A 27,391-nucleotide genomic window follows, 5' to 3' on the forward strand; every position below is an offset into this window, starting at 1 on the left:
GAGGTATTTCATCAAAAATTGATTTTATTTCTTGCTGCCATCATATTCAGTTTATTGCCTTGATAAAATATTGTTGTTATCATGTATTTCCAGGTTTATCTATGTCCCATCATAGAAGCAGCTGATAGTAAAGGTGTATTAGCTGCATTTCTCTCCTTTTGCAAATAATTTTAACATGCTTTTCGATCAATCTGCTGCCTATCAGTTAGTTTATCAATTATTCCATGGATGTTTCTTGATTTTAACTACTTTCTGAATGTGTACTACTTGAGTCTGGTTATCAATTATTCCATGGATGTTTCTTTTGTAACAAAAGTTTGTTGAGTCAACTAGTGTTTCTCTGTTTGCGTCTTTTAGGCAGCACTTTTGTGCTGATTTTTGGACACTCTTATTGTTTCTAACTAATATAGGTGTACGATTGCTATACAAATCAATCCTATATAAAAGGTGTTCATTTAACAATTACTCTGGTTCATCAGGTGGACATGAGCTTAGCAAGAGCACTGGAAATGCTGGCGGACGTGTTGCCTGTGGTAAGTTATATGGCGGAGTCTTTTCTGTATCCTGGTTTAATCCACTGTTGTTGAACTTTGTATATAATGCTGCTCGATTTATTTATCACAATACAAGCATCATCGAGCTTGGTTGCTTGGACATTGTGTGAGGTCGTGAAGCTGGTTGATGGTGTGGCGCGGTTTGGAGCTGGCAAGTGGTCTGCTATTAGAAAACTGTCCTTTGCCTCATATTCTTACCGCACTTTAGTGGATCTCAAGGTGTGTTTGCTTGTACAGCCAAAACTTACTGCGATTTCATTTTCCAATCATACATTGAAACCTGTCGTTTATTCAGGACAAATGGCGTAACCTGATCAGAGCAACCAAGACACAGCTAAACGAGCTGCAGTTGCAAGGGGGTGGCTTCACAGTTCACAGCCCCAGTCAAGTTCTCTGGTCTTTTGTGATCGGTCATCCGTGTCATGCTGACATATGGGTAAAGGAAAGCACTAATTAGTTAGGTGTACGCTTCTGGACGATGTGACATATATTATATGAGTAAATATTATACAAAGTTGGTGTATTGAACTACCGTGTGCATTGAGGGCTCAACGCATGTGCATTGAACTACCAAGTCTTTTCTATGTGCAGTTGATGCCTTGATGCGGGGATGGGGATCCCCGCGGGGATTAAATCCCCGAGCGGGGACGGGGATGGGGAAGAAGTGCTCCCCGTGAGCCTTCACGGGGACGGGGACGGGGGAAATTTCCTCCCACGGGGACGGGGATGGGGCAGTAACCCCCGACGGGAAACCGGCCCTACCCGGCCATGGAAATTGCCGTGGACTGAGAAATGTGTTGGCATGGCTACTTTTTTTACCCTACTTATAAATTAGAGCTGCATTCAGGAGCTTCATTTCAGTGATCAACGAGCCATGCAAGTTAAACGTACATACGTCCTCTGATGCTTCCGTCCCAAGTGCGCATCAACAGGCCTGATGAAACGGCATGAACGAGTAGAAACAACCCCTTCGATTATAACCCCCAACTTAGTTTTTATCGACCAACCGGGTTACCAGGAACATATTTGATGCATGAACAGATAAACGTTAGCACAGTGAGTTAAACTGTCCAGAAAACTCTTTCAGAACAATTGAGCGGAATCTTGACGTATGAACAGATAAACGTTAGCACAAGATGGAAATAGAAACCTTTGGACCAAAAGCAGGACAACTTCATTCTCATGCAAAGCTCCACAAAACAAGTAAGATTTCACAAAGACAAAGCAAAGCTCCCACGAAACATGTAAGGTTTCAGTGTCAATAGAATATGCCACTTACACCAATCTAGGCATTTCAGGTAACAGAGCAAACACAAAATACTTCCACACTATGCTAGGCATTGCATCGCAGTCCTGACCTAGGCCTTTATTATACTTCCTCATGGAGAAGTAGTTCTTATGCCTCCTTTCCCTCTCCATCTTCAGAGAAAGCTGTGGGACAAATCAATAAAATGTTGGGTCAGTGTGGTTAAACCAACAAAAAAAAAAAGGTACGTCCATCCCATTTGTATGATGCAAAACCAGTGGTATCTCCAAAAATGGAAAAATAAAAGGTCAGAACATAAGAAAAACAATTATCTAAAAAACAGTGGATTGAATGTGGCATGCCAACATGAAAATGTTATCCCACTATTTCAACCTATGTTAAGGGTACTATAGTTGTCTAGAAACAGTCCATTTACTTGATGAGTGCTAGAAATGCACAAACAATTTCATAACAGTGCATAAGGTGTCAACTTTGAAATACCAGTTACACCGGCAAGCTGACTTGCTACCACATTTAAAATGTTTAAGCAAAAAACACAAATGTTTTAAAAAGTGGTAGATAAAGCGCTCCAGCTCCACCTAGCAACTAGACCACTGCCTAGCATTTCTAGGCATTTCGCAAAAAAAAAAGAGCCAAGTGTATATATACTTCATTATACACTGTAAATTTTTAAATTTGACAAGGATGAGTACTTCAATCAGTCAGATATTTACTAGACACAGTTTCCATACATCTCCCACTTATCCTCTTCACTACCCACTGTTCCTGTCCTGCAAAGTAGGCAGTAGCATGCAAGAAGCACTGAATAAGTATTGGAAACATGGACCGGTGCTGTGCAACTGACACACTAAAGCAGCAAAAAGCAGGAAAAAAACACCTTTTCGAATGCTTAAGCATCCAGGCACTTAAAAGCAATCGCTTAGATGAAAGATCTTAGGCGCAGCTTTTTAAACACTAAACTACTAAGGTAACTTTGACATAACATCTGCTATCAAGAAACTAATAAGATAGTATAATGCCCGTGCTAACACAACGGATTTATCTAGGAGACGCACATGAAAACAACTAAAGTTTTTTTTCCATAGTTCAACTTTTATACAATACCTTTGAGCATGTATACAATCCGGGAAACTAAGAAGTCATAGTACGGTATAATCAGTGATTGCAGTAAACTCAGGGGCCACGGCAGCTTCCTCCTCCTGCACCTTTGCTTCCTCTAGGTCTATGTAGAAGAACAGATCAACCTGCAAACAACATTCTCATATAAGAATGCAAAGGTTACCAAAAAATCTGGACTCATTACATCTCCAATGTCATTTTGAACGGCATCATTAGCTAGCATACCATGACTTCCCACATGTGCCCAGGGAGGATCGTGCCCCTCATCTGCTGCAGAACTATCCTGGGAAAAAGCCAGAACAGGCATCCAATGCTTTTTCTCCCCATGTTGTTTGCTGGGATGCCAGACATCATGTACCCCTCTTGATATTCAGTTTATTGTAAACTCAACTCAAAATGATGCCAGATTTTCCCCAAATTTAATTTCTACCATTATCTGAGACAAATGACATGGTAAATGATGCCAAGGGTCATCGATGAAGTCTATCTGTGCAGCAGGATCTCTCATTGTGCAAACCCTATATATATTAGGAACCAAATTAATTTGGGGAAAATCAGAGAGCTCATAGAAGATGGTTTCTAGGAGGATTTTTAAAATCCTAGAAAGCATGAAGCAAAAAGCAAAAGGGAGAAATAACCCCCAGGTTCACAGGTTCAGAAATAACAAAGAGCTAAAGATTCAGAAATCATGAAGGAAATAAAAACTGCTTGTGGTTGAACCTTTGATGTGCTGTTTAGCAGCAACCTTCTAATCTGAATCGATGTGATTGAGCTGCCAAAGTGTGAGGTCATGGCCGTAGCAAATAATAAGGAACAATGTGCTCCAAATCGATAACATAGTCCAGACCAGATATTCAGATTATCAGAAGAGTAGAAAAGCACTGAAGCAACCCCAAAAGAAACAGGCCTTGTCCTTTGCCTACAACGTGAGATAACACTGCATCCATATATTTGCCTCTGATCTGAGACTATACCTCCACTTGCTATTAAAAATAGGATAGAAAATTAAAATCAAATGATTTAAACTGTTGGAAAACAGCCTGTTGCCCAGCTACGAGCAAAGGACAACGCCCCTTTTGTGATATGATTTTCTTACTGTACTTTGTTGATCAAGTGGTGTGATTGCACACACTTGTTAACCTTTTTTTTAGGCCACCGTGTGTACTAAGGGCCGTAGAAAAGTAAGATAGGCCTATAAACCAAGATACAAGGCTCACTTGTTTATTTGTTTATTAGGTGAGACATTTCATCAAACGACATATGGGCGAGTAAAACACAGTGTGCTGTCAACTTGGTGCTGATGTGGGAGGGGAGGAAACAAGGGCAGCAGGCGGTGGGATCCACGGGTGGAATTGAGCAAATCTTGGGCGTGTTGGATGCTACAATACTCGCTTTGAATGGTCATGCTTACTTTGCAGCTATTCGACCAGAGGTCACATTAAGCCCGTGCTAACGCTATGGATCACATTAAGTTCAAAAATTGAATGAGTGATAGAAATACAATATTATCATATAAAAATTTGAATATATACAGTCAAGTATAAACTCACAGCAGAATAGGTTTACCCATTTGGAACATGTAAGCTTGGATGAACAGACCTGATCACAACTGACTATAAAAGAAAAAAAGGTTTAAATTAGAGAGAGACTTTACCAAGGGCTACGGGGATTGCTCCGCTGAGTGCATGTCAGCAACAACACAGATACCTCATCAATAAATAGTTTTCATCTCCCCAAAGCAATGTATAACTCCAAGGCAATGTATAACTTCAAGGTTTCTACTTTTAGTAACAGATATTCCATTTAAGAAGAATTTTTTTCTCACTGTTACAACATTCAGCAAACTGCGATGGTTATTCAATACTTTCTCCAAGGCCAAATCAAATCCCGCAATCCAAAAGCCTGCAATGAATTTGGCAACAAAAGCAGTAGGTTTTTCCAAATCCAAATTAATTAAAACATCGTCATCAAGTTAATTCCTAAACAGCTAACGTGCAAAGTTGAGAAAAAATCATAGGCACCATCTTACTATGGTAAAATATAAATAAAACAATATAAAATTTGTAAAAAAAAACGAACAATCAACTCTTACTTTCTCCACCTTCGTATTCAGCTCTTGCACCTTCTTATCAGCATCGCCAACCCTAGCCTCCAGAGCTTTTTTTTTGTTCTGTAATATCCTTCTTGAGCTTCTCAATCTGGAAGTTAGATCAGAAACCACAATACTTTGTCACAGTAACCGTTCATGGAATTCTAGCAGCCCACTACCTCCTTCTCGAGCTCAATAGCCCGTGCATTGGCCTTGACAATCATATCCAGTGTTTCAATTGCATAATTCTTGGTCTTCAACTCCAGGTTCTAGTCTACAATGCGTGACTCTGCAGAATGTAAACAATCATGCCAGTTTCTCACCATTCAAAATTTTAAGAAGAAAACACGACCTCTAAGACTAAAGCTGAAACTGTAGCTTACAAAACACGATAGATTGGTGTGAGCATAATGCACTCTAACTTGCAAGGGGGATGTAGGCACAATGAGAAGGCTTTTGCTGCATGGTTTGAACAGAAACATTTCTGAGATAAACTTCGACCTTCGTCAAAGCGTTTGAAATCGCCTCAAGTTGAAACGTACACCCAGTGAAACAACAGCCAAACAATCGGGTACTCACCAAATCCCTCCCCAAACAGAACTCCCCTTATCTCGCATTACCCCGTTCCGTCACAACACAATATTGAATTCCCACCAGAACCCTAGCGAATCAGCTAAACCCCACCGACGACGCAGCAGAACAGCACGAAGCGGAGCCAGAATCAGGTAAGCTAGCACGCACCTAACGTGAAGATCTTCACCCTGAGCTGCCCCAGCGCAGTGGCCAGCACAGCCACCTGCTTGGCCCTCGTGCTCGCCACGATCTCATCCGCCGCCAGGGCCACGGCCTCCACCGGCGTGTCCTGCGAGGTCACCGGCCCGCGCGTCCTCGCCCGGCAGGAGGCGGCCCGCGACCCCGGCGGCATGGCCTCACTGGCCTTGCGGCGTCCACGCCCTGCGACGCCTCTGCCGCGGCCTTGCCTTTGCCCAGCGGCAGCCCACGCGGCCTCGACGGCTCCCCTACACTTGCTCCTCCAGCAGCAGGGAGGAGGGGGGCGCCGTGAGGGAGGGATCGAGGAGGAGCTGCGGCGTGCGTGGGGGAGAGATCGAGGAGTCGCCCTGGTCATCGTGCGTGGGGGCGAGATCGAGGAGTCGTGGCATCTGGAGAGGGCGGCGGAGGAACACGAGCCTTGCGGGGAAGGGGGAGCGGAGACGCTCTGGGGTGGGAGATCCAAACAATATCGGGCGTCGAATGTGGTCGGTACGGAGAGAGAACGAGTGAGAGTTAATTTGGTGCGCACGATTCTAATGTCATTTTTTTATGTGTGCGTTTTGTGGAGTAGACGTAGTTTAGGTCATGACTGTAGAGGTTGGATTTGTTTGGTGGCTGTAGGATAATTTGAAGTGGTGTATTATAGGGGTAGAGACTAGTGCAGTCACTACTATCATCTGGAACAACAGTCTTCAAAAGATCCCACTATTTCAACCTATGTTAGGGGTAATAACAGTCCTTTTACATGAAGAGTGCTAGAAATGCACAATTTCATAAAAGCGCATAAGGAGTCAACTTTGAATTACCAATTACACCAGCAAGCAGAATTGCTACCACATCCAAAATGTTTAAGCAAAAACCACCAATACTTAACAAGCCGTAGAGAGAAGCAAGCGCTCCAGCTCCACCTGGCACCCACGCGCTGCCTAGCGTTTCTAGGCGTTTCGCAGAGAACAGAGCAAAGTGTATATACTCTTCATTATAAACTGTAAATTTTTTAATTTCACAAGGATGAATGTTTCGATCAACGATATATTTACTAAATAGAGTTTCCATACATCTCACTTTTCCTCCTCTATCACTACCCACTGTTCCTGTCATGCAGGAGACAGTAGCATGCAAGAATCACTGAATAAGTATTGGAAACATGAATCGGTGCTGTGCAGCCGACACACTAAAGCAGCAAAAAGCAGAAAAAAAAAACACCCTTTCGGATTAAGCGTCCAGCCACTTAAAATCCATCACCCCACAGCCCTTGGGCGCTTTTTAAACACTAATCCGCTAAGGTAACAGTCAGTCCTATCATCAGAAACAACACTCTTCAAAAGAAGAGTAAACACACTCTTCAATAGAACAGCTACCCCTCCAGTCACAGATAATCAAGAATATCTTATGATGGGTTCCCAAATAAAAGTCACCTAATTTCAGCTACTATTATATTATTATTAATATTCTCTAAAAAAAACATCTTACGAACGAAAAATAACGCCATCAGATACTGACATAGACCGCAGGCAATACAGTGAGTAGCATTGGTCATGGTATATCAACCTGGGAGCATGATAACACCTGGTGGTGATGCGGTGGTGCAGCACGGGTCTTCTTGGGAGTAGAGACGGAGGATGGGGGGTTCGCGGTTGCTGTACGCCTCCCGCAGCGCCGCCCTCTGCTTCTTCGCCACCTCCGCGAGAAAAGGGCGCAATTTCTCGCTGAACAACCCAGATAGATTCAATTTCGCCTCGGTTAGAATCAATTCCCGAAGATAGACAGACGCGCAAGCGAAAGCGAACAAGAGAGAGGGCGCGCGCACATCTTGGACAGCTTGTTGGGGGCACCGTCGGTGACCTTGGCGCCGGGGAGAGATCGCTCCTCCTTGAGTTTCTTCAGCTCCGCCTTGAGCTCCTTCAGCTGCGCCATCCGTTCCGCCTTCCTCTTCTTCCGGATCTCGTCCAACTTGACCGGGTCTGCCGCACAACAACGGAGGCGTCAGATCCACAAGAAACTAGTAAGGACGGACGCAATGATGCATTGGCGATGCCGCGGCTTACCCATGGCGACGGTAGCGGTTGCAGCGTCAGGGGCAAAGCGGAGGCGGCGGAGCGGGGTGGAGGCTGTGCGCGAAGGCAATTGACTGCCGGCGGCGGGGGAGGCTTATAAGTAAGAGAGAAGGGAAGACAAAACCCTAGATTGAGGCGCAGTGTGGGCTAAATGGGCCCAGCTGGGCTGAAAGTGAAATCCTACCGTGTGGAGCTGGACCAGCCTACGGCCGATCTCGCCTAGTGATGGCCAAATGTATGGTTTGCATTGCAAAATGCACAGAAGCACTGGCTATGCTCTGGTTCATGTCAAAATATCAATCCAATGGTCACAAATGCAGGTGTAAGCCACCTCTCCCATTTTCTTTTCTGTGTTCAGAGGATTGTATAATGTCCGTTTTTCATGGGTGTCAATCAAGATTACCTTGTAATATTTGTGTAAACATAGCTATGAGACAACTGCAGTGCTGCTTGTGGGCAGGGCTATGTGCAATTCATTATTACCTTTCTGAAGTACACGTTATTTATCTATAGTGGCTGTACAATTAGATATAGCTAAGCATAATGTATCTTGTAAATAATATAAGATAAATGTAGCACACTGTAGCTTGCATTTTAGTTGCAGTTTCATGAGAGGTATCCACAACAACAACTTACTGCAGATTTTATTAGGTAACTTGGCAGTCATGTGTGAAACATGCATTTCTACTTCAACTAATACGTTATATTTTGAAACCTTTATTTTTGGCCATATGTTCAAGCATCTCTTGCAATAAATGAAAACAAAACAGATGAAATAATTTGATCTCGTTCTCTGAACCCTAAAGTGTCTTTCAATTTTTAGCAAATCTGGTTTGGAACCAAATACTCTTAAGTGGCAATCTAGGAGTAGCTCTTTTGATCTGGCCATTAGTTAATTCTTGACCAGTCGGATTCCATTAATTAATTCTTGACCAGTCAGATTGAGTATATTATTTGCTTTCAAGTTCATTTCAAGCTTTTTTTAGTGCATCTGAAACCTGTGAGAATGTGATGTCTTCTTTGTGTTGTTTTTTCTTAGGTTGCATTCCTATTGTTGAAGGAAAGTCTGTGAGAATGTGATGTCTTCCATGCTGTGTGGCATGTGGCCTTGACATGGGTTTGGTTTCTGTAAGTTTCTGAATATGTACCATGTTGCGTGATTATATCCTTGTTTCTTATTTGGACAGATCTTTGAATAAACGTCTAAGTGACAATACTACTGGATGGTAACAATTGTTGTTGTTGCAGATCAACCAATACTAATGGATAATATGGGTTTTGAAATATGCAATTTGAGAAGTGATGATCGATGAAGAGTCTGCCTGGGCAAGATTTTACACAAGCTGTTGCTCCCATGAAAATTCTGAGAATATTTAAGCTACCATTGCAATCTTTGTTATAAACTGGAGCTATTTGCTTCTACTTTGTAATGGTTGGGATTAATAGTCCAAATTTTTAAGTTGTCTGGTTCATATTTGTTCAAACATGGGCTGTCGTTTGATTTTCATGGTGAAAGGTTTTTTCAGTTCGTTGAATGTTCCTAAGACTTGCGTCATCTCCTACTGAAATTAAAACTTCTCTGATTCGAGTTTCATTTGCCTTCAGGTGAATCAATGCTGTAGTCCATGCAGGGTTCTAGAGTGGTGGGCAACGAGGTGTTGATGAAAGAGAACATGGAAAAAATATTGTTCCAGAGAACACAGGGATCAATGGTGTTTCCGTTGCTAGGTAACTTGATTCATGATGCTCCACGATTTAGCTTTGTGAAACAAAATTTGGTCGTACTGACTGATAGTGCTTTAATTGTTACTGTTAAATGCAATTCTTGTTTTATATGAATGTGTAAAATAATTCTCATCTTTGATTAATATTCAGTAATTTGGTGTGCAAGCAGATACAAAAAATGAGGCACGAGCCAGCTTCCCTATTCAAGCAACCAGATACCAGGAGACATTTACCTTTGCTTACTGGTGATTATTTATTTAATTCTTCTATGAAACTGACTGATAAAAATTTGGATATCTCTGAAACCATGGAAACAATTTCTATGTCGATAAAAAGATCAGTTATTGAAGGATCAGTTGCCTACCTTGGGGTTGACCTGCTGGTGTTGGCTACATATCAATATCTTGCATGGGGGACGACAACTTTGCCTTGGCATGACTTTGATTTAGGTATTATGAAAAACCCAAGTATATACTTATTGGTTACAAGACAATGCTATCATCCTGTCTATAATCTAAACATGCCTTTATTTCTCATTTTTAAAGGTTATGTTGAGATTAATCATTCTTGAAATTGAAATTTTACACTGAGTACTAGCTGTTGAAGATAATTGGGTTACAAGGTTGGGAAGCAGAAATGAGTCACTATGATGCTGGCCTGAATGGAATGGGCACCTTTGGTTCCGTATAAAGTCTCGTTGTGGCTAATAGTGATACGAAGTGGGGTGATCGTATCGTCTGCGTCAGGCTAGATGAAGAGCATGTTTCTTATTTTTTATTTTGGGTGTTTATGATGAAACATTTAGGCTGTTCTGCAATCTCATCAGATGGCCTGAGTCCTATATTTCAACAGATCTGCCGCTGTGATACAATTCCAATCCCTTCGGTTGCGATGAACTTTGTCTAAAGGTATGGCCATGGTTCACTGGAAAATTTCTAAACTGGAATACTAGCTGCAGTAGCATATTTTATCATATCCTCTTTTGTTCATAGGAGTCAGTACAAACCCTGAACCCATGTTAATTAGATCCATTCAGACTGAACCATGTAAATTTCTTAAACGTTCATTCTCCATATAACCCGATTATATTGTCCTTTTTTGAGAAATTTTTAATCAAGTTTAATTTGGCCATACTTACCCGAAAATGCAGCAGGCCCAAGTGATTGACATGTGGTCCTATAAGATACTACAAGCTAACGAGGTATTTAGAGTGCAATTGGGGGAGTAAGCTGACCTGGATATGCATTTGATCAAATGGTCTTCTCCATCTCATTGTGTATAAGGACAGGAAAAGAAGAAAATGGGTTGCAATGAGTCACTCGGTAAACTTTTCAGTTAGAACTTGTAAACATTACTTTTGGTTAAGGCTATAATTTGGTACGTTTTGTGCATTTGCATCGTGAGTTCAGGATGGAAGACTTTTGTATGCGTTGACTGGGTGATACATTAGACTAAAATCGAGTTTTATTTGGTGGTACATATTTTCAACCAAAGTGTCATGGAATGACATGGGTTTTGGTGTTAAATAATAGTTGTCTTGTGTCATATTGTTTTAACAAATCTTTGTTGACTTAATTAAGTGTATTTTTTTTGTATGCAGTTGCATGGTAAATATTATTTTAAGTCTTCATGACACGTGCGTGTCGTACGTGCATTGGTACTTTTATTATCCATTACTAGTACTTGTGTTACAATAAATATACGGGGAAATTTTGTGTGCAAACGCACTTTTCAGTGCAACCGTGCAAACAACAGATGCGGGCCACTGGATCTGGATCTGGATCGAACGGGTCTTGTTTATTCGTGCAGGTTCCTCTATATTACTTGACTACTTTTGCGTAACACCTCCTGACGCATCTAAACATTTGGCATTTAGCCTGAGGCTGCCGTCTTTCATGGATCTCCGGCTTCACCCGACCTGCTCTCCTCTAATCTTCTCTGGTGCTGGCGTCGGCCGTCTCCTCTTGTCCTTCCGCTAAGCTAAACCTTGGTCTCGCCATTGCCTAGTCGACAGGGATCTCGGCTTCAAGACAAGACATGCAGAGCCAGCCGCTGCAATGTCAGTTGGATAATGGCCCCAATGTGCAAGTTGATAACAAATCGAGTCTGGAACTAATTCAACAAATGATGTCCATAAAAAGAAACAAAATTCACAGGTGAACGTGGAGAGTCAGTCTAAACTTTGGCAGACGGTTTTGTTCTGAACGATTGCTTGCAAATCGAAACAGGAATGCCATGCGGTTATGTTGTAACTGCTAAACACGTTTAATGCAGCATCCTCACAGACGTCACCGTCATCTCGCTGGGATAGAGAAGAACCTTCCGCAAGCAATGGAGTGACTCTGAAGAGCTCAGGCGTCCACGGGCCTCATTCAGGCGCTGATGGACGACAAGGGCGAGGCCGCGGACGAAGTGGGAGCGAGGTGGACAGTGCCGTGGTGCTCCGCAGGAAAGCGAGCGGCCACCAGGCAGGAAAAGTCAATGAGAGAGACATCTAAAAAAATGCAATCCACGAGGTGCGTGGGGCCCACCCTGGCTGGCTTGGGGAGACGTGTTCGTGTCGTGTCCTTACGTTTCGCTTGCCCGGTAAACCCGCTGTGGTTTGTTCGGGCAGGGGAAGCGTGGTGGGGTGCATGCAGTGCAGAGGATACAGTTTGTGGACTTCATCTGCGTCTCTATGACAAAGTTGTGTGATTCGATTGAGCAATTTTTAAAGTTATTTACCTACACAAGCCGGACATGCTCCTCCGACAGGAGCGCCGTCCACGTCGCCTGAATGTTTTCAGCCGTCCGATCCACGACCGTGTGGACCAGATTTGTTTAGGGCGCGTTTAGTTCCGAATTTTTTTGGTTTTTGGCTACTGTAGCACTTTCGTTTGTATTTGGCAAAAATTGTCCAATTATGGACTATTTAGGCTTAAAAGATTCGTCTCGCCAATTACAGGCAAACTGTGCAATTAGTTATTCTTTTTACCTACATTTAATGCTCCATGCATGTGCCGCAAGATTTGATGTGACGGGGAATCTTGAAAATTTTTGGTTTTTGGGTGGGATCTAAACAGGGCCTTAATCGGATTCTTTCTGGAACAGCTTCCCGTGGTTGTCGTTGCCTTCTGCCGCTTCTCCTCTGCTTCTCCCGCCGTCCTTTTCTTCCGCCTCGGTTTCTGCCCGATCGGCATCGCCGCCATTCTTCCTCCTTCTCCTCCGATCCACCTTGTATGTGCTTCGTCGCCACCGCTCCGTCCTATCGCCGCTCGCCGTCGCTACGTCCCCTCGCTACTGGTGCGCCCTCTCCCTCTCTCGCGACGTGGTGCCGTGCCAGTCAGTGCCGGGCGACGGCTCCCCTGGCCTCCAGCGCCGCGTAGCGCGACTCGCTGTGTCCGCCTCCACCTCCTCTCTCGCTCCGCCTCCCTCCCTCTCGATGGTGCCCAGCCCGGCGGATGGGTGCGCGGTGCCGTGCGTGGTTCCAGCCGGCCCCTGCTGGCACGTCTTCCCTCAACCCTAACTTTCTCTTCGTTGTCGGTGGTGGTGGTGGCCGCAGTGTCTCAGCTCGGCGGCTTGGTCTGCCGGTACCTCACTCTCTTCTCCTCCCTTGTCTAACGGACTGTCGCAGGCAGTGACACTCCTCCTGCCTCCTGTTGTTGTGTTCCCAAATTCCAGCGGGCGGGGCCGCGGGGGTCGGCTGTGGCGCTATGCCGCGGTACCCAGCCTGCAGCGAATGCCAGTGTTTGCCTGCAGACCCACGTCCGCCGGTGCGCTGTGAACGGCTGGTCAGGCCCGTGCTGCCTACGGTCGGCTGGGCCACAGTCCGACCTCTGCTTTGGGAATCTCCTTTTTTGGATGAACCAGAAAATCAGAATTAGATGGGGAACCACATCATGCTGTGTCAGGTGATACTCTTGGTTCTCGATGTTGTCTTTCTTTATCAGCTTTACTCTTACTTTTGATTTTGTGACTAACATAAATTTATTCGGAATCATTTGGACGCCTGGTTATTCTGAGACAAATAAACACAAAGGAAATAGCCCAACCAAAAGGTACTATCTAGTCCAATGCAGTTTAGTATTTTTATTTTGCCTACTGTCATTGGTTTGTTCAGTTATTTTCTATTAGTGTTGCGGCACGATCCTTATCTGGTCAGTATGGATATTGCAGTACAAGCTGTAATGTTGTCGTCAGAACTGTTGCCTGAGCTGCAAGTTGAGGAAGCTCTTAATTTAGTGTGAACTATGAAAACCTGTTCCATGTGTTGCTAGCTTCATTTGTTAGCTACCTATTGATTACAATGGACTTGGCGTCATTCCTTTCAGGCTACAATAGACATGATTGGGAGTGCATGGGCCACAAACCCGTCAGGGAACAAATTTTGGTCCTATATTATTGCACAATGCAAAGATACAGGAGCAGGAAGGTCTACCTAGAACAAAAGTAAATTGTGGCCAACGTGAAATGTATAGTCCTTTTACTTCTATTTTATGTTACAAATCCATTACCTATATTTTTGCTAAAATTATTTGATTTCCAGGAATATGGCCACCTGGAGGTCAGAGGCTGCTACATTCTCTAGCCATCTGATGGCAGTGCTTCCTTTAGTAGACGGTGCATTGAGCAAAGTATGTGTTCTTGAGAGACTTCCACATAAAAATTACGCACCTGTAGGCACATTGGCTGGTTTTTTGCCGCACGATTTGACATATATATCTAACCTTGGATATGTATTATCAACCTGCCTTCGCAATGCACTAAGTAAAATGCATGAGCTTAATTGGGCATGCACTTATATAGCCTACACTATTGTTGTCCAGATATAAGATAGTAATATATACCACTGTCATGTTAAGGTTTAAATAGGTGATGACAGCAGGTCAATGAAAAAATGAATTAACTGCAGGTTCCATAATAGTGGCTCTGTTAAAAGGCTATTGGGGTTTTGTCATAGAAATTTAGAATGAGATCCAATCGAGGTTTGTGTTTAATCATCCTCTAATACTGCTACAGATCCTCTAATAGAAATAGCTAATATGTATTGGTAGGGCATAGCAGGTTAGCACTATGCATGAGTTTTTTTTTCCAGAGCCTCTGAAAAAGGGCCTAATATACTTTTTTAGAAATGCATATACATGTACTGCATAAAAAGTCTGTAGTTTGAATGACATATCACTATCTCTAGACAATTGCGAATACTTTGAAACTCCCACTATCTCTAGACAGTTGCGAATATTTTAATTAACTCAATTAATTTTTTTTACCATATAGACGTTTTGTGGAGATGGAAATCTTTCCCTGGGTTTGTACATTACTTTGAAATCGGTAGTATGTCATGCAAACTGCCACTTTCTAGGAACGCTGTAAAAATGAGACCGTTTCATAAATTCCCACTATGAACTGAATATTCACTGCTTGAATGGATGAAATTGCTTCAAGCTGTAAAATCATTGGACATGCTCTGATGCAGCACATAGGTGCTGTTTGGATTCATTTGCAGGTCTGTTGCTATGATAGCCTTGTTCCTTTGGGTTATGAGTACATGACTCTCGGATGCGAAACCTATCTATTCACGTCTAGGAGCTTGGTAAGTGGTAGAAGATACAGTATGATTGTGTGGTGTTTTTATATGTCCATTCCTGTGTCCAGATTCTTGATGTAGTCGCCTCCATGGCCGTTTGGTTTTCAAGAGTTTGTGAAAGTTCACAGCTCTAAAAAGTCGCTGAGGTTTCTATATCTGTGTTGGACAAAAACTTGATTTGGTCAGATTTTATCTCTGCATGGTTTTAACTCTCGAAAGTGTTCTGGACATGGCTAGCAGCCCCTTGCCCCTTTCTCCATGTGGTTATACAAATTCAGTACTATGTTGCTGTTATATTTTAGTTTTTTTTTCACAATGCTCAAAAAACTATTCCGTTGTAAGTGCCATGTCAGGATGGTAAAAAAGATCAGCTCTTTCGTAACTATTATTTGTCTATAGTTTTAGTGCTACCAAAATAAATGATTGCTGAGTTTCAATATCGGTGTTGGACAACGAATCGATTTGGTCAGGTTTTATCCCCGTGTGCTTTTAACTCCCGAGATATGCCCCGGACATGGGCAACAGCCCTTTGCCCCTTCCTTCATGTGGATATACAGATTCAGTGCTATGTTCCTGTTATATTAAATTTTTTATTCACAAGCCTCAAAACCGTTGTAGGTGCCTGTCAGGGTTCTAAAAAGAGCACCTTCTTCATAACTGTTATTTGCCTATAGTTTTAATTAGTGGAAACAAAATAGCGATCCCTGAGAAACTTTGTTATCTTTTGTACAAATTTAATAGACTGTAAGTGGCATGTCAGGATGCTAAAAAGAGCGGCTCTTTCATAGCTATTATTTCTCCATAGTTTTCATGCTACCCAGATAGCTAACACTAATCAAGTTTCATGGTTATCTTTTACAGGTTGGGATGAAATAAGAGGCAATTAAAATATATGAAGTCCAATTGTTCTACAACCGTCAAAACTTCATGCAGATCGACCCCTCCAAGCTTTGGTCTCTTCATAGATGCACTAGCGATAAATGTATGTTATTGTTTCCAGCATTATCAACCTTCCATTACAACTGTTTCTGTTCAATTTCAGATCGCATATATGCGTCCTCTTATTTATGGGGCCATCGAATTTCAAATAAGATTTTGCTCAGGTTACATTCTCCTCCTCCTTACAGTTACTATCATACTTACCATTACAATATATCTTTATGGGCCTCTTAGCCACGTGCGTTGTGTAGGCAGTTATCTAATTATGCTTATTCCATTTGTTTTGATTGACTACAGATTTCACATGTTGCTGCTTCCACTAATTGGACTTCATTCTATTCGTTTTAATGTCCATCAATTTCGTATACGCAAATGCATTCTGTGCAGACAAGTTCAGATGTCCTCTCGCTGTGATGGCTGAAGATTCAGCATTTGCAATACCCTATACAACCCATTCAGTGGTTCTCACAGCATGCAGCGCAAAAAAATAAGGTTCGATTTTCCGTTCCCATTAACAATCCAGCAAAAAGAAGAGGTTACGCATTCCTGTAGTGGAGGTGGTCGCTGGCGCGGCTGCCCCCGATGCGGCATCGTCCCGCCGGCCATCTTCTCCTGTGCAGTGTTGTGGAAAAGAACTTCCCCAAAGATATATTGCCATGGGAACAAAAAGGTGTCAAGGAGAAAGTCGTTACAGCGGGCTAGCTAGTTGTTTAACGTGGACTGTTTTATGTAAATGTGTGTTTGTAAGACTTCATTTATGGATGCGTGTGAGACTATATATTTATGTACGTGTGTAAGACTACATATTTTTGTATGTGTGTGAGACTATATTTATGCATGTGTGTGAGACTACCCTTTGCAACATCCAGATGACTCTATTTGAAGTTGCAAAATCTTGTTTGAAGTTGTCAATTATTAAAATTCAACTATTCAAATTTGGTTAAATAAAAATATGATCAAAATAAAAGTTGTACATATTGATGAGTTCTACAACTTTGGTACTCATGAGTTTTTCATCTGAAATCATTTACTCTTTCAAAATATTGTTTCAAGTTGAAATTGTTTGAATTTCAAATTTTGAATCGTTCAAACAAAGTCACATGATAAGATGACCAAAATAAAAGTTGTACATGTCGATGAGTTATACAACTTTTATGTTTATAACATTTTCATTTTATTTCATTTAATGTCATAAAATTATAGTCGAAGTTTTAAAATTCAAATTTTTAATTTTTGTTTTTTATATTGTTTTGACTACAATTATTTATATATATATTTATTCATATATAGAATAATACAAAATATTATATTTGTGCATATACATAATTTTTTATATTACTTTGTATTTTTATTATAAAAAATATAGAATTTATAATTTAAAAAATAGAAACTATTTGTAGGGGCGGCTGGATCAGGAACCGCCCCTACAAATGCATTTGTAGGGGTGGCTAGATCAGAAACCGCCCCTACAAATAGTCCCAAGTATAAATAAGAGGGCGCACGGGAGTCAGACTATCTGGGCACTGTCTTCATCCTCCGACACCGTCAGGCTGCCCAGCGCCCGTGCCTGCCCACACCCGGCCCCCGGCGTCCCGCACCCGGCCCCCTATCCCCGCGCTGCCGCTGCACCCTCCCAGACCTCTCCCAATGCCGGTGACCCCTCTCTGCACCCCTAGGCCGCAGCACGACATCCCCGAGCTACCACGGCGGCTAGGGTTAGAGCCCCGACCGGCCGACACGCGCCGCCGCCCCATCTCGATCTGCCCCCGGTGCTCCCTCCCCCGGCGAGCGACCGCAGTGCTCCCTCACCCTGCGAGCGCCCCGGTGCCTGAGCTCTCCACCGTCCACGCACTCCTCCTCTGCCGTCCTCGCTCCCTTCCCCGGCCAGCCGACACGCCACCGCCGCCCCATCTCGATCCGCCCCCGGTGCTCCCTCCCTAGGCGAGCGCCCCGGTGCTTGAGCTCTTCGCCATCCATGCTCCTCCCCCTGGCATCCTCGCTCCCTCCCCTGAGCTCTTCGCCGTCCAAGTTAGGGTTTGGCGTGCGCGCACCTCCACCGGTGGGCAGGCAAGCTACCAGTGCTACCCGGCATCCGCGGTCCTCCACCGGCGTCGGCGCTCCTCCACCGGCGTCCGTGCTCCTCCACAGCTCCCCCTACAAACGACAGGTTTGGATCCACCACTACTCTGCTTGTTGAATGATGCTCACTACTTCAGCACTCCGATCCACTAGTGCTCAGTTATATGTGCATTGTCGACATATATGCAATACTGCAAATTGGTTTGCTTGTATAACTGGGCATGCTTGTACAATTGGATGCCCCAATTTGGATCCATCACTGCTCCGCTCTGCTTGCTGCTTGCTGCTCAAAATTGAAACAGGCTTCCAATTGTAGAAGCTGTTAATGCTTATCTTGGACATGATGATGGCTATTTCAATTTTTACACGTTGAGCAAAGTGCCTAGAGTAATGGGAACTATACATGATGTTCATGCCCATTTTGGTTCACACTGAGCAAAGTGCCTTAGGTCAATGATGTTAGATTTTTAGGCGCAGGAGGAGCACCCTTAGGTGCGGCAGCCGCACCTTACTTACGATTGTTGTCTGCAATTTTTGCTAGCTAATAATCAGTACACCCCCTCAGTGCATCCTCCCTGTCTAATTAGCACTATTTCCTGTTGGTATCTGTGGATTGATTAGTAGCTTTGATGAGAACTTGGGTTATTAATTGAGACCTAAGGCACTTTGCAATGATGTTTCTATACATTCTTAATAGTATTATTTCCCATTTGTAGAAGATGTGGCACATGGATGAAGCTAAAGAACAAACTTGTTTATTAAGAACTGCATTTGATTTATTTTAGCTGTCCTACTTGAGTGCTTGTCTTGCCGCTTTAGTCCGTCTTAAGTGCTTGTACTCATTTCCTGCCATTTGCAACAACTCATTAGCTCATTAATCCTAGCTGTTCTAGTCCCAGATACATATAGAGCTGTCCATTTTTGGGAGATATGATTTTTTTGATGTCACTGTCAGGTTTTCACGTGTGCTATATAGTTCTGCAATTTTTTGTATTTCTACCATGTTAACATCAAAACTAGCTCTTGTTGCACACTATGTAGTTCTAGTGCTTTTCCTAAGCTTTCCAAAATGGTTAAGTACATAATTTACCAAGGTCTACAACTCCGGCTATGATTTATTTTGACTAAATTGTGTTGTCCAAATGCTCAGTTCCAGTTAACTTTCAGTTTAGCAGATAACCTATGAATCACCTCTTGATGAAAATAAAAGAGTTGTAGTGCTTTTCTTAAGATTTTTAAAATGTTAAAGAACACACCTTTTCATGGTCTAGAACTCTAGATACGAGTGTTTAAAGTTAATGTCAAGATCTATCCAAGTCTGAACAGATTTGCTGGTACATGATGTTTGGTCTTGTTATCTATTGTATCCACTTGAGATGATAATAAGGAAGTTTTAGATAACTTAATAATCTTTCTAGAATGTTAAGGATCATGTTTGTTGGAGGAATAGAACTCTAGATATGCTTTTGTGAAGTTACTGTCAGTTTCCTTTTCATACTACTACTATTTTCTCGGTTTACACTTGATTTAGTGTTCTGATCTGTGATGTCAAAGAATTCTAACTGAGTTTTCAATTTCTACTACTACTCCAAACTGAATTCTAACTGAATTTTACTACTACTACTCTATCTGTTGCTCTATCACTAGATATTAGATACTAGTCTTAACTGAATTTTGCCTAATGTTGCTGGTGCTCTACTATCTACTCTCTTCTCTCTTCTATGGCTCCTACTGGCTGCTGTTGTGCAATTCTCTCTTACTGTGAGCTTCTGCTCTTCTATCTATTCTACTCACTGAGCAAATGCTTCTATGGCTTCATATGCTTTTCTTGGCCACCTTTCCTATCCTCTGTGTTTGGTAAACAGCTGCTGCCTATTTTGCCAACTCTCCCATCTCCTCTTATCTCCTTTGTTTTGCCGATGATGAAATTATCTAAGTCCATACATTATATGGAATATGAGCTGATGATCAAGAACTTGTGAGAAACTTGGCATCATTACCAGCCGCCCCTACATTACCTTCTCCTCTCTTCTCTGTTATGATGCCTTGATGCTCCAAGTTCATGATCAAATGATGATTGACATATTTCTGAGGCCTCTACTACTGCTACTACTAGTTTTTTTGATATATTGTTGTTTTATAGGACTTTTTTTGACATGTTTCTAAAGCACACTTTCTTGCATCTATTAGAACAAAGCGCGAAATAATGTCATGAATACCAGACAGTGCAGCCCGATGCCCCAAGCCTGATGAGCAGCCAACCCTTAAGGAGCAAGCACTAGAGGACTAGCTTACTCAGGAATAGTTCGATAACAAGGTAGAAAAGGATCTAGAAGTGATGCTTACTCAGGAGCAGTGTGATGAGAAGGAAGGCCCCGAAGGAGAGGATGCTGAAGGCAAAGAAGAAGAGGATGATGAGGATAATGACTCAGAAGAGGGATATGTAAGTCCCGAGGATCCTTTCCCACGTAAAGCTAGAAGGAGGCCAATGGAGGAAGATTTGGACAAGGACTTTGACCCGAACGAGGAGGTTGGGAAAAAGCCTTAGCTTGTAAATTTTGCTAAAGCTTTGGTTGTGTTACCTCTGCTAACACTTTGACCTGTTGTATATATAGGTCCCTTCTGAAACTCGAAAAAGACGACGTCGACGTCCGCGACATCTCGCTGGACAAGACAGAGTAGAGGAAAGAAGAGCAGAGGCAACAACCATAGAGATGGATCACGATGCCTCTGCTCCACAACCTGAAGACACAACCACGACTACCAAGCCTAAGAGGAAATGAGGGGATAGAAAAGGAAATATATATCCAGATAAGGCATGCTTTGTGATAACAGAGGTCGGGCCAGCAGGAGAGGTCCTTGAGCCGAAGGAATTAAGAGGACGATTCCGTAATACGATCAGGGCCCTAGTAAGAGATAAATTGAACCCATCAATCCTTAACTGGAAAGAGGTACCAGAGAACAAAAAGAATGAACTATGGGAAAGGCAGTTGATGGTCAATTTTAGATTTCTGGAGGGTAAGCATAAACTGGTAAAAAATGCTTTCAGGATCATGGGAGAGTCATTCCGACGTTGGAGGTCGGAGCTCAACACGAAGTATATTCAAAAGGGGTTAACTCCCTTCAAAGAGTTCGGCAAAATAACTCCTAGTCAATAGGAGGAGCTCGTGGCTCAAAAGACTAAACCGGAGGCATTGGAGCTCAGTGCCTGTAACACCGAGCTGGCGATGACCAGTTCAAGCCTAAGAACCAAGTTAAAAAAGTCCCATCACAGGGTTCTGAGGAGGCCGTAACTAGCAAACTCCACCAAATTGCAAAGCAATATCCAAATGTTGATGACATCAAATGGTCAAAGGATTGCCTGAAAACATATGAAAGAAGCAAGCCCTTCATACCAAATCGGGACATCCAGCGCCTACCACTTGGAATGAGAAGGTTCCATGATTGGTACTTGCGTGTTCTCCCAACGAGCATAGATCTCGTACAAGCATGCTTCCCTACTGGCACATTTGGAAGCCCAGCTGGGAAAATTGTCTTTGACTTCAATGACAGCATACATGCTTTCACTTGGGAGAAATGGAGATGAATCTAATTCGCACGTGGTGCTTGTAAGTCCTTGTCCTTCTGATATGATATGAATGTAATCTTTTAATTTTGTTGTAACTAACCCACGCCGTGATTTGTAGAATGCAAGTGCACATTGTCAAACAAATACCAAGTCTGAAAGTCGGGTATGTAGACCCTCAAGCTATAGCCCAAATAAATTTTAATTATCCTAAACAATGGACACTGGATGCCAAAGAGCTAGCTGCTGCCAAGATTCTTCGGGAGAAAGAGCGCATCCGTACGGCAAAACTAAAGAAAGAGTCCCTTAAGGTTGCGGCATACATTGCTCTGGCTTTCAAAAATCTACAACAACACTCTACTATATGGCTACCATACAACTTCAAGTAAGTTCAACTATATACTTAAAGCTTTGTTCGATATATTTTATTCAATGCAAAAGAGCTTATCTAGTTCTATGATTAAATCCATGCAGCAACCACTGGATTTGTATAGCCGTCGATGTCGGGAGGAGCATGGCATGGGTCTTTGATTCAATAGATAAGGACCCGGCGACATACAAAGACTCCATATCGATTCTCAAGACGTATACATATCGACAATCCTCATTAGCTTATATGTTTGTATACATACTTGTAACGTTCACTTATGGATACTAACAAGTTGTATTTGCTAAAATAATTTAAACAGGGCATTTAGGTTTTATGTCACTCATCATCACGAAAGGCATGATCCAGCAAGAAAGGAAAAGCTGGCTATAAAAACACTATGTGCGTTAAGTGTAACTTACTTCTTCAGTACTCCGTTACATGGCTGTCAAAAGCATTACCTAACATTTTCATATACAAAACATATAGTGCCCCAAGCAGAGGCCTGGGAGTGTACATTGTGGATACTATATATGTTCTATGATGAGTAACACAAGTGCCTACAGGAGACACCCCTTAAGGGTAAGTTTGAACCTCTTCATCAGTAGTATAAAAACTTCATATATGGTATGAAATATTAAACCGAAACCTGTTCTCTTGTAGTGGAGAGAAGAGAAAGGAATGAAAAAAGACCCATACAAGGATGACCAACTCTTAGCTCATCGACGACCTTTGCAACTTCATATTGGACCAGATTATACAGGTCAAAGGCACCTACCATGACCGAGAGTCTGACTTAGGTAGAAATCCTCAGTACCAACACATTCGTGAGACTGAAAGACTAGCTCTAGGACGTTGATAACAATGTGTACGGAATTTGTATATTTAATGATGGATTGTATATATCCTTATGAATTGGACTTGTAATTGTAGTTTATATAATACTATTGTGCTTGTAGTCACGTTCGGAACGTTGGTCGCGGGGCGTTCGGCAACACGAACGCGGTTCGGAACGTTGGTCATGGGGCGTTCAGCAACGCGAACGCGGTTCGGAACGTTGGTCGCGTGGCGTTCGGCAACACGAACGCTGGATGGAATACGCGGAAACAAACAGTTCTGGTCGAATTTGAATTGTAAATTTGAATTTTTTTGCGGGAAAACGTACTGTAGGGGTGGTTCTAGATTGAACCACCCCTATAAACAGGTATTATAGATGCGGCTGGCACTACAGCCGCCCCTACAAATTGATTTGTAGGGGTGGCTAGTGATTGAGCCGCCCCTACAAATCGATTTGTAGGGGCGGCTCAACCTGGGAACCGCCCCTACAAATGTATGATTTGTAGAGACGGTTCAGTAGGGGCGGCTAGCCAAACCGCCCCTACAAAGGGTTACCAGCCACCCCTAAAAATGCTTTTTGTAGTAGTGCCAAAGAGGGATACATGATACAACCGTTTAATGGCATCGACTACCAAACCCTCTAATGTCTAGAAAGAAGAAAAATGGTAGATGAAATCATTTTTATGTAACACCCCTAGTGTTAATCTCTTACTTAGGTTGTTAATCACGTCATGAGCATCACGTTTTAATTGATCTGTTTGTGGTGAGATGCAAACCAAACATTTGCTGAAAGTAAAAATTTGCTAAACGATAAAACATGGTTCTTAGTTTATGCTGATAAATTAATGGTTTGACCTTGTGTTGTTGCTCCAAAGTTTTTGTCCGAACCTCCGTAGTTCGCGCTGTCATCCGTGTCGTTGGCGCTGTGTTCGTGGGCCAGCAACGAGCAACCATAGCCACTCAATCCACCTACCTCGCTGCTCCCTCTCTCTTCCTTTTATGCTAACTGATGGGAGGTGCCCCAGCAGCTCCCTCTCGGTCTCTCTCTCTCTGCTCCCTCTCTTTCCCTCTCTCTCCCGAGCAAAGCTCGCAGTCGCTGGCCTGCTGCTGCGCGCCCCTGCTGGCCGGAGCTGCTGCCGCTGGCCTGCTACTGCCGGCACCCTAGCGGGCCCCAGCCCAGCCACCTCCCTTGGCTGCCAGCCCAAGCCGCCGGCCGGCCCCTGGCCTCCCCGACGCCTCCCTCTGCTCTTTCGATGCAAAGGTAGAAGAAGGACGAGGATTGTAATAGAAACTTTTCCAGGATTCCCAATGTAAATCTCTTACTCACATGAATAGTGTCAAATAGTGCTTGATGTCCTGCAGGTTGGTTTGAAGAAACTGTAGGGGCCTTAGCGCAAAGTGTTTGTCCTTTATGGTTTTTCTTTTTCTTTTTAGTATAATTCGGCTGAAACTTTGAAAATTTATAGTAAATAGTAGAAAAATCATAAAAAGGAAAATGAAGATGTTTTGAAATCCTTGTGTGTAGATCTATGCATTAGAACTATAATATGACATATTTTAGAAGAAAGTTTTTGCTGTAAAAATATATCTATGCTTTCTAGTTTAAAATTCATAAAAGTAGTTCAGCTACTCCAATTGCAATGAAATTTTTATGGTAACCTAGTGTTAGTGTGGTTGTGTTGTGATAAAAATTTCATATTCATTGGATGTAGTATTGTGGAGTTATTGTTTTAACTTGTATGTTGCTCATTAAATGATTTTAAATGGCTTATAAATAAATTATATATCCAAAAATGTGAAAGGTGGTTCCACAACCTTGGTACGATGTTGTTATATCATGTTGATACATAATATGGCTATATGTTTACAGAAAATGTAGATTTTTAGAGTTATCTTGCTCTCACATGTTTTCTTGCAATATCAATTTGTCTTTTTCATAATATTTAAATTATAATACTTGAGCATGTGGAAATTGAGCAGTAGTCATATTTTGATAACACCTACCACTCATAAAAATATCAGCCCCAAACTAGTTATTCTTATATGGCATTAAAAATAACATATATGTTTAATAAGAAATTGGTTAATAGAAACTTGATGATAGATAAACTTATAAATGGTTCTTGTTATGCTTTCAATGCCTTTGATGAGGTAGTAGGTATGTTTATGATTCATGATAAGTGTGGTTGAGCTCTTGAATGGTTTATGTGGGTGCTCTCATGATTAACCAAACACGTGTAAAACTATGTTGCTTTAAACTGAAACGGCTGCATGTGTAGTTTCTGTTGTGGTAATCACTTTGTAATTAACATGATGTTTTATGTAGATGAGATGAATACAAAAGTTGTAGTTAACTTCATTATCTAGCTTTTATTAAATTTTCATGACCATAGGCCTGATAGTTTAGGAGTTATGAAATTAACAAATGCTTTGTCATGTTCTGCAAGTTCTCTTAACAGATCTCAATGAATGGTTTGTTTGACCTTTGTACATAGGGAATCATGTCTTGGTGATAATAAAAGAAGCATAGTAATTTTATTAAGCTTTCCAAAATGTCTAAGATAATATCTTTTGGTGATTTAAATCTCTAGTTATAGCTGCTCAAAGTGGAATGTCAGAATCTATCCAAATCTGGATAGAAATGTCTTCCTTGTGTTGTTGGGCCTTATTAGTTGTAGAATCATCTTAAGATGATAATAATAAAGTTATAGACAAATTAATAATATTTCTAAAGAGTTCAGAATCATGGTTGTTGGATGATTAGAACTTCAGTTATGCATTTATGAAGTTCATGTTAGTTTTCTGTCTTTGTTAGTACAGATCTGCTTGTTGGTATCTTTTGGCCTGGTTAGCTTTTGAATCAGCTCTGGGTGATAATAACAAAGTTGTAGGTAATTTCATTAGCTGTCCAGAAAGTCTAGTATCACCTTTGCTGGATGTCTATAACTCTAGATATGGTTAAAAGTGTGACTGGTGTCTTGCTGTCCAAAATTGCATGCATTGAGAGTGTTGCTTTCACTTGCTCTTGTATGAATGATTGATAGTGACTAACTTATATGCACATAAGAGTTACATTAAGGTACTTAGAGTAAGGAACATATATGTGAAACACTTTAAGTACATTTAACCACTAGTTGAACAATGCTTGTGTATGTAGTTCATGTGTGCTTTAAAAATAATAGGTGTCGATTGTATGCTCTCACTATAATGACTAAAGAAACTAATAATCTTATATCTATACCATGTGTTGCCATCCTATGCATTAATATATTGCATTGCATATCATAATAGGAATGATGATGAATCAATGGATCAGCCGGACTTGGTGCTTAACCGAAAAGATGGCGCTATGGTGATCATGTCCCGATGGTGGAATGCTAACTTTTGGTTAAATTTTACCCAGGCAAGCCCCGCTGCATAACCCCTACTATTGTGCACTTCATTATATGCTTATGCATTAAGTTTCAAGGAGTTGAATGAAACTCACTTGCATATATATATCCTTATCCTATGAGTCTTACTAGTATGACAGGAATCGTGTAGTTTGTCATGCTATAGGATTTCGGTACAAGTCGAGTGATTGTCTGTCACTCGCGAGAGATAGAATTATATATTATTGATATTACTATTATGTTATTATCTTAGGAATTAATTGTGGATAATAATTGAAGATCGGGCGGGACTGTACTGTGGACTTTGGATGGACTTGGACTTGGTTAGGCAACAGAGCGAGGCTCTGGTTGCGTTGTCCCGCCTATGTCGATTGAGGACCGTCCGTTGCTGTGGATGGTAGTCAGGTCATAGACTTTTATGCTGAGTACATACTTGCTTATGGGAGCGGTAAGACTTGTCACTCTTTTGTCATGGGTTCTGGCTCTTTCTGAACCGACTGTTAGTGGTGGTTTTTGGGTGGAAGTCTAAGCACCGCACTGAGTCCGGGACTCAGGTGCGGAGGCTTGGAGTCCCAGTTTGGATGGGGACCTAGACCCCTTGACAAGAGAGTGGTATATTGGTCTTGTCTGTGCCCAGGGTACAGATGAGGCGTGTGTTTTGGGGTACCCAGCTGGGATACATTGATTCACGAATCGCCGCGTGATGCGGTATCGACTTGGCTATGGTCTAGCACCGTAGTAAGAATTGGAACAAGAAAGATAGTAAAATGGTTCTGATTGCTTACCACATGCTTGAAAGTAGAACATGTGCTTATCTGGTTAGATAAATGGACCAATCATGACTGCTAATAATATAAATATAAGGATGCACTTTTAGTAATGCTTCTTGCAAATGCAATCAACCACCAAGCCAAATAAGCCTTGCATATCCTTGGAGTCTTTTATTTTTCTCCTGACGGATAAGTCTTGCTGAGTACAATTGAGTACTCAGGGTTTTATTCCCCCTATTGTAGGTGACAGGTGGATGCTAGAGCTGACTCTTGTGTGTGGATACCTCCTGGTGG

At 42.1% G+C, this 27,391-nt stretch overlaps 1 protein-coding gene and 2 long non-coding RNA genes across 11 annotated transcripts; 2 read left to right on the forward strand and 1 right to left on the reverse strand.

Annotated features, from left to right (window-relative positions):
- Positions 1-1,811: 1,811 nt before the first annotated feature.
- Positions 1,812-7,892, reverse strand: LOC136451275 (large ribosomal subunit protein uL29x-like). 2 transcript variants are annotated; one of them, XM_066451986.1, is made up of 4 exons: positions 7,849-7,892; positions 7,611-7,764; positions 7,370-7,509; positions 1,812-1,985 (listed from the first exon to the last, which is right to left on the reverse strand). In XM_066451986.1, the coding sequence occupies exons 1-4, from the start codon at positions 7,850-7,852 to the stop codon at positions 1,951-1,953; spliced, it is 333 nt and encodes a 110-aa protein (XP_066308083.1). In that variant the 5' UTR covers positions 7,853-7,892; the 3' UTR covers positions 1,812-1,950. The 2 variants fall into 2 exon arrangements, with proteins under 2 accessions (XP_066308083.1, XP_066308082.1); XM_066451985.1 differs by having other exon boundaries at positions 7,352-7,509.
- A 1,666-nt stretch (positions 7,893-9,558) lies between these two features.
- On the forward strand, positions 9,559-10,368 carry LOC136451276 (uncharacterized). The gene is made up of 3 exons (XR_010758566.1): positions 9,559-9,585; positions 9,752-10,031; positions 10,128-10,368. It is a non-coding gene; the product is annotated as an uncharacterized lncRNA (long non-coding RNA).
- Positions 10,369-12,690: 2,322 nt separating this feature from the next.
- LOC136451277 (uncharacterized) lies at positions 12,691-16,721 on the forward strand. Of its 8 annotated transcripts, none has more exons than XR_010758573.1 (7): positions 13,479-13,619; positions 13,893-14,033; positions 14,108-14,195; positions 15,068-15,154; positions 16,010-16,130; positions 16,191-16,251; positions 16,385-16,720. It is a non-coding gene; the product is annotated as an uncharacterized lncRNA (long non-coding RNA). The 8 variants fall into 8 exon arrangements; XR_010758568.1 differs by having other exon boundaries at positions 16,010-16,101; positions 16,385-16,719; XR_010758571.1 differs by adding an exon at positions 13,738-13,802 and having other exon boundaries at positions 13,492-13,619; positions 16,010-16,251; positions 16,385-16,721.
- The last annotated feature ends 10,670 nt before the right edge of the window (positions 16,722-27,391 follow it).

Source organism: Miscanthus floridulus, chromosome 5 (assembly GCF_019320115.1).
Source record: "Miscanthus floridulus cultivar M001 chromosome 5, ASM1932011v1, whole genome shotgun sequence".
NCBI classification, from domain to species: Eukaryota; Viridiplantae; Streptophyta; class Magnoliopsida; order Poales; family Poaceae; genus Miscanthus; species Miscanthus floridulus.

What these genes read in the sequence shown, in the direction of transcription:
- LOC136451275 (XM_066451985.1), bottom strand. An exon ending in CCCAACAAGCTGTCCAAGAT is followed by an intron (nt 7,510 to 7,610) that starts GTGCGCGCGCCC and finishes TGGGTTGTTCAG; the next exon opens with CGAGAAATTGCGCCCTTTTC. An exon ending in AGGTGTTATCATGCTCCCAG is followed by an intron (nt 1,986 to 7,351) that starts GTTGATATACCA and finishes TTTGTCCCACAG; the next exon opens with CTTTCTCTGAAGATGGAGAG.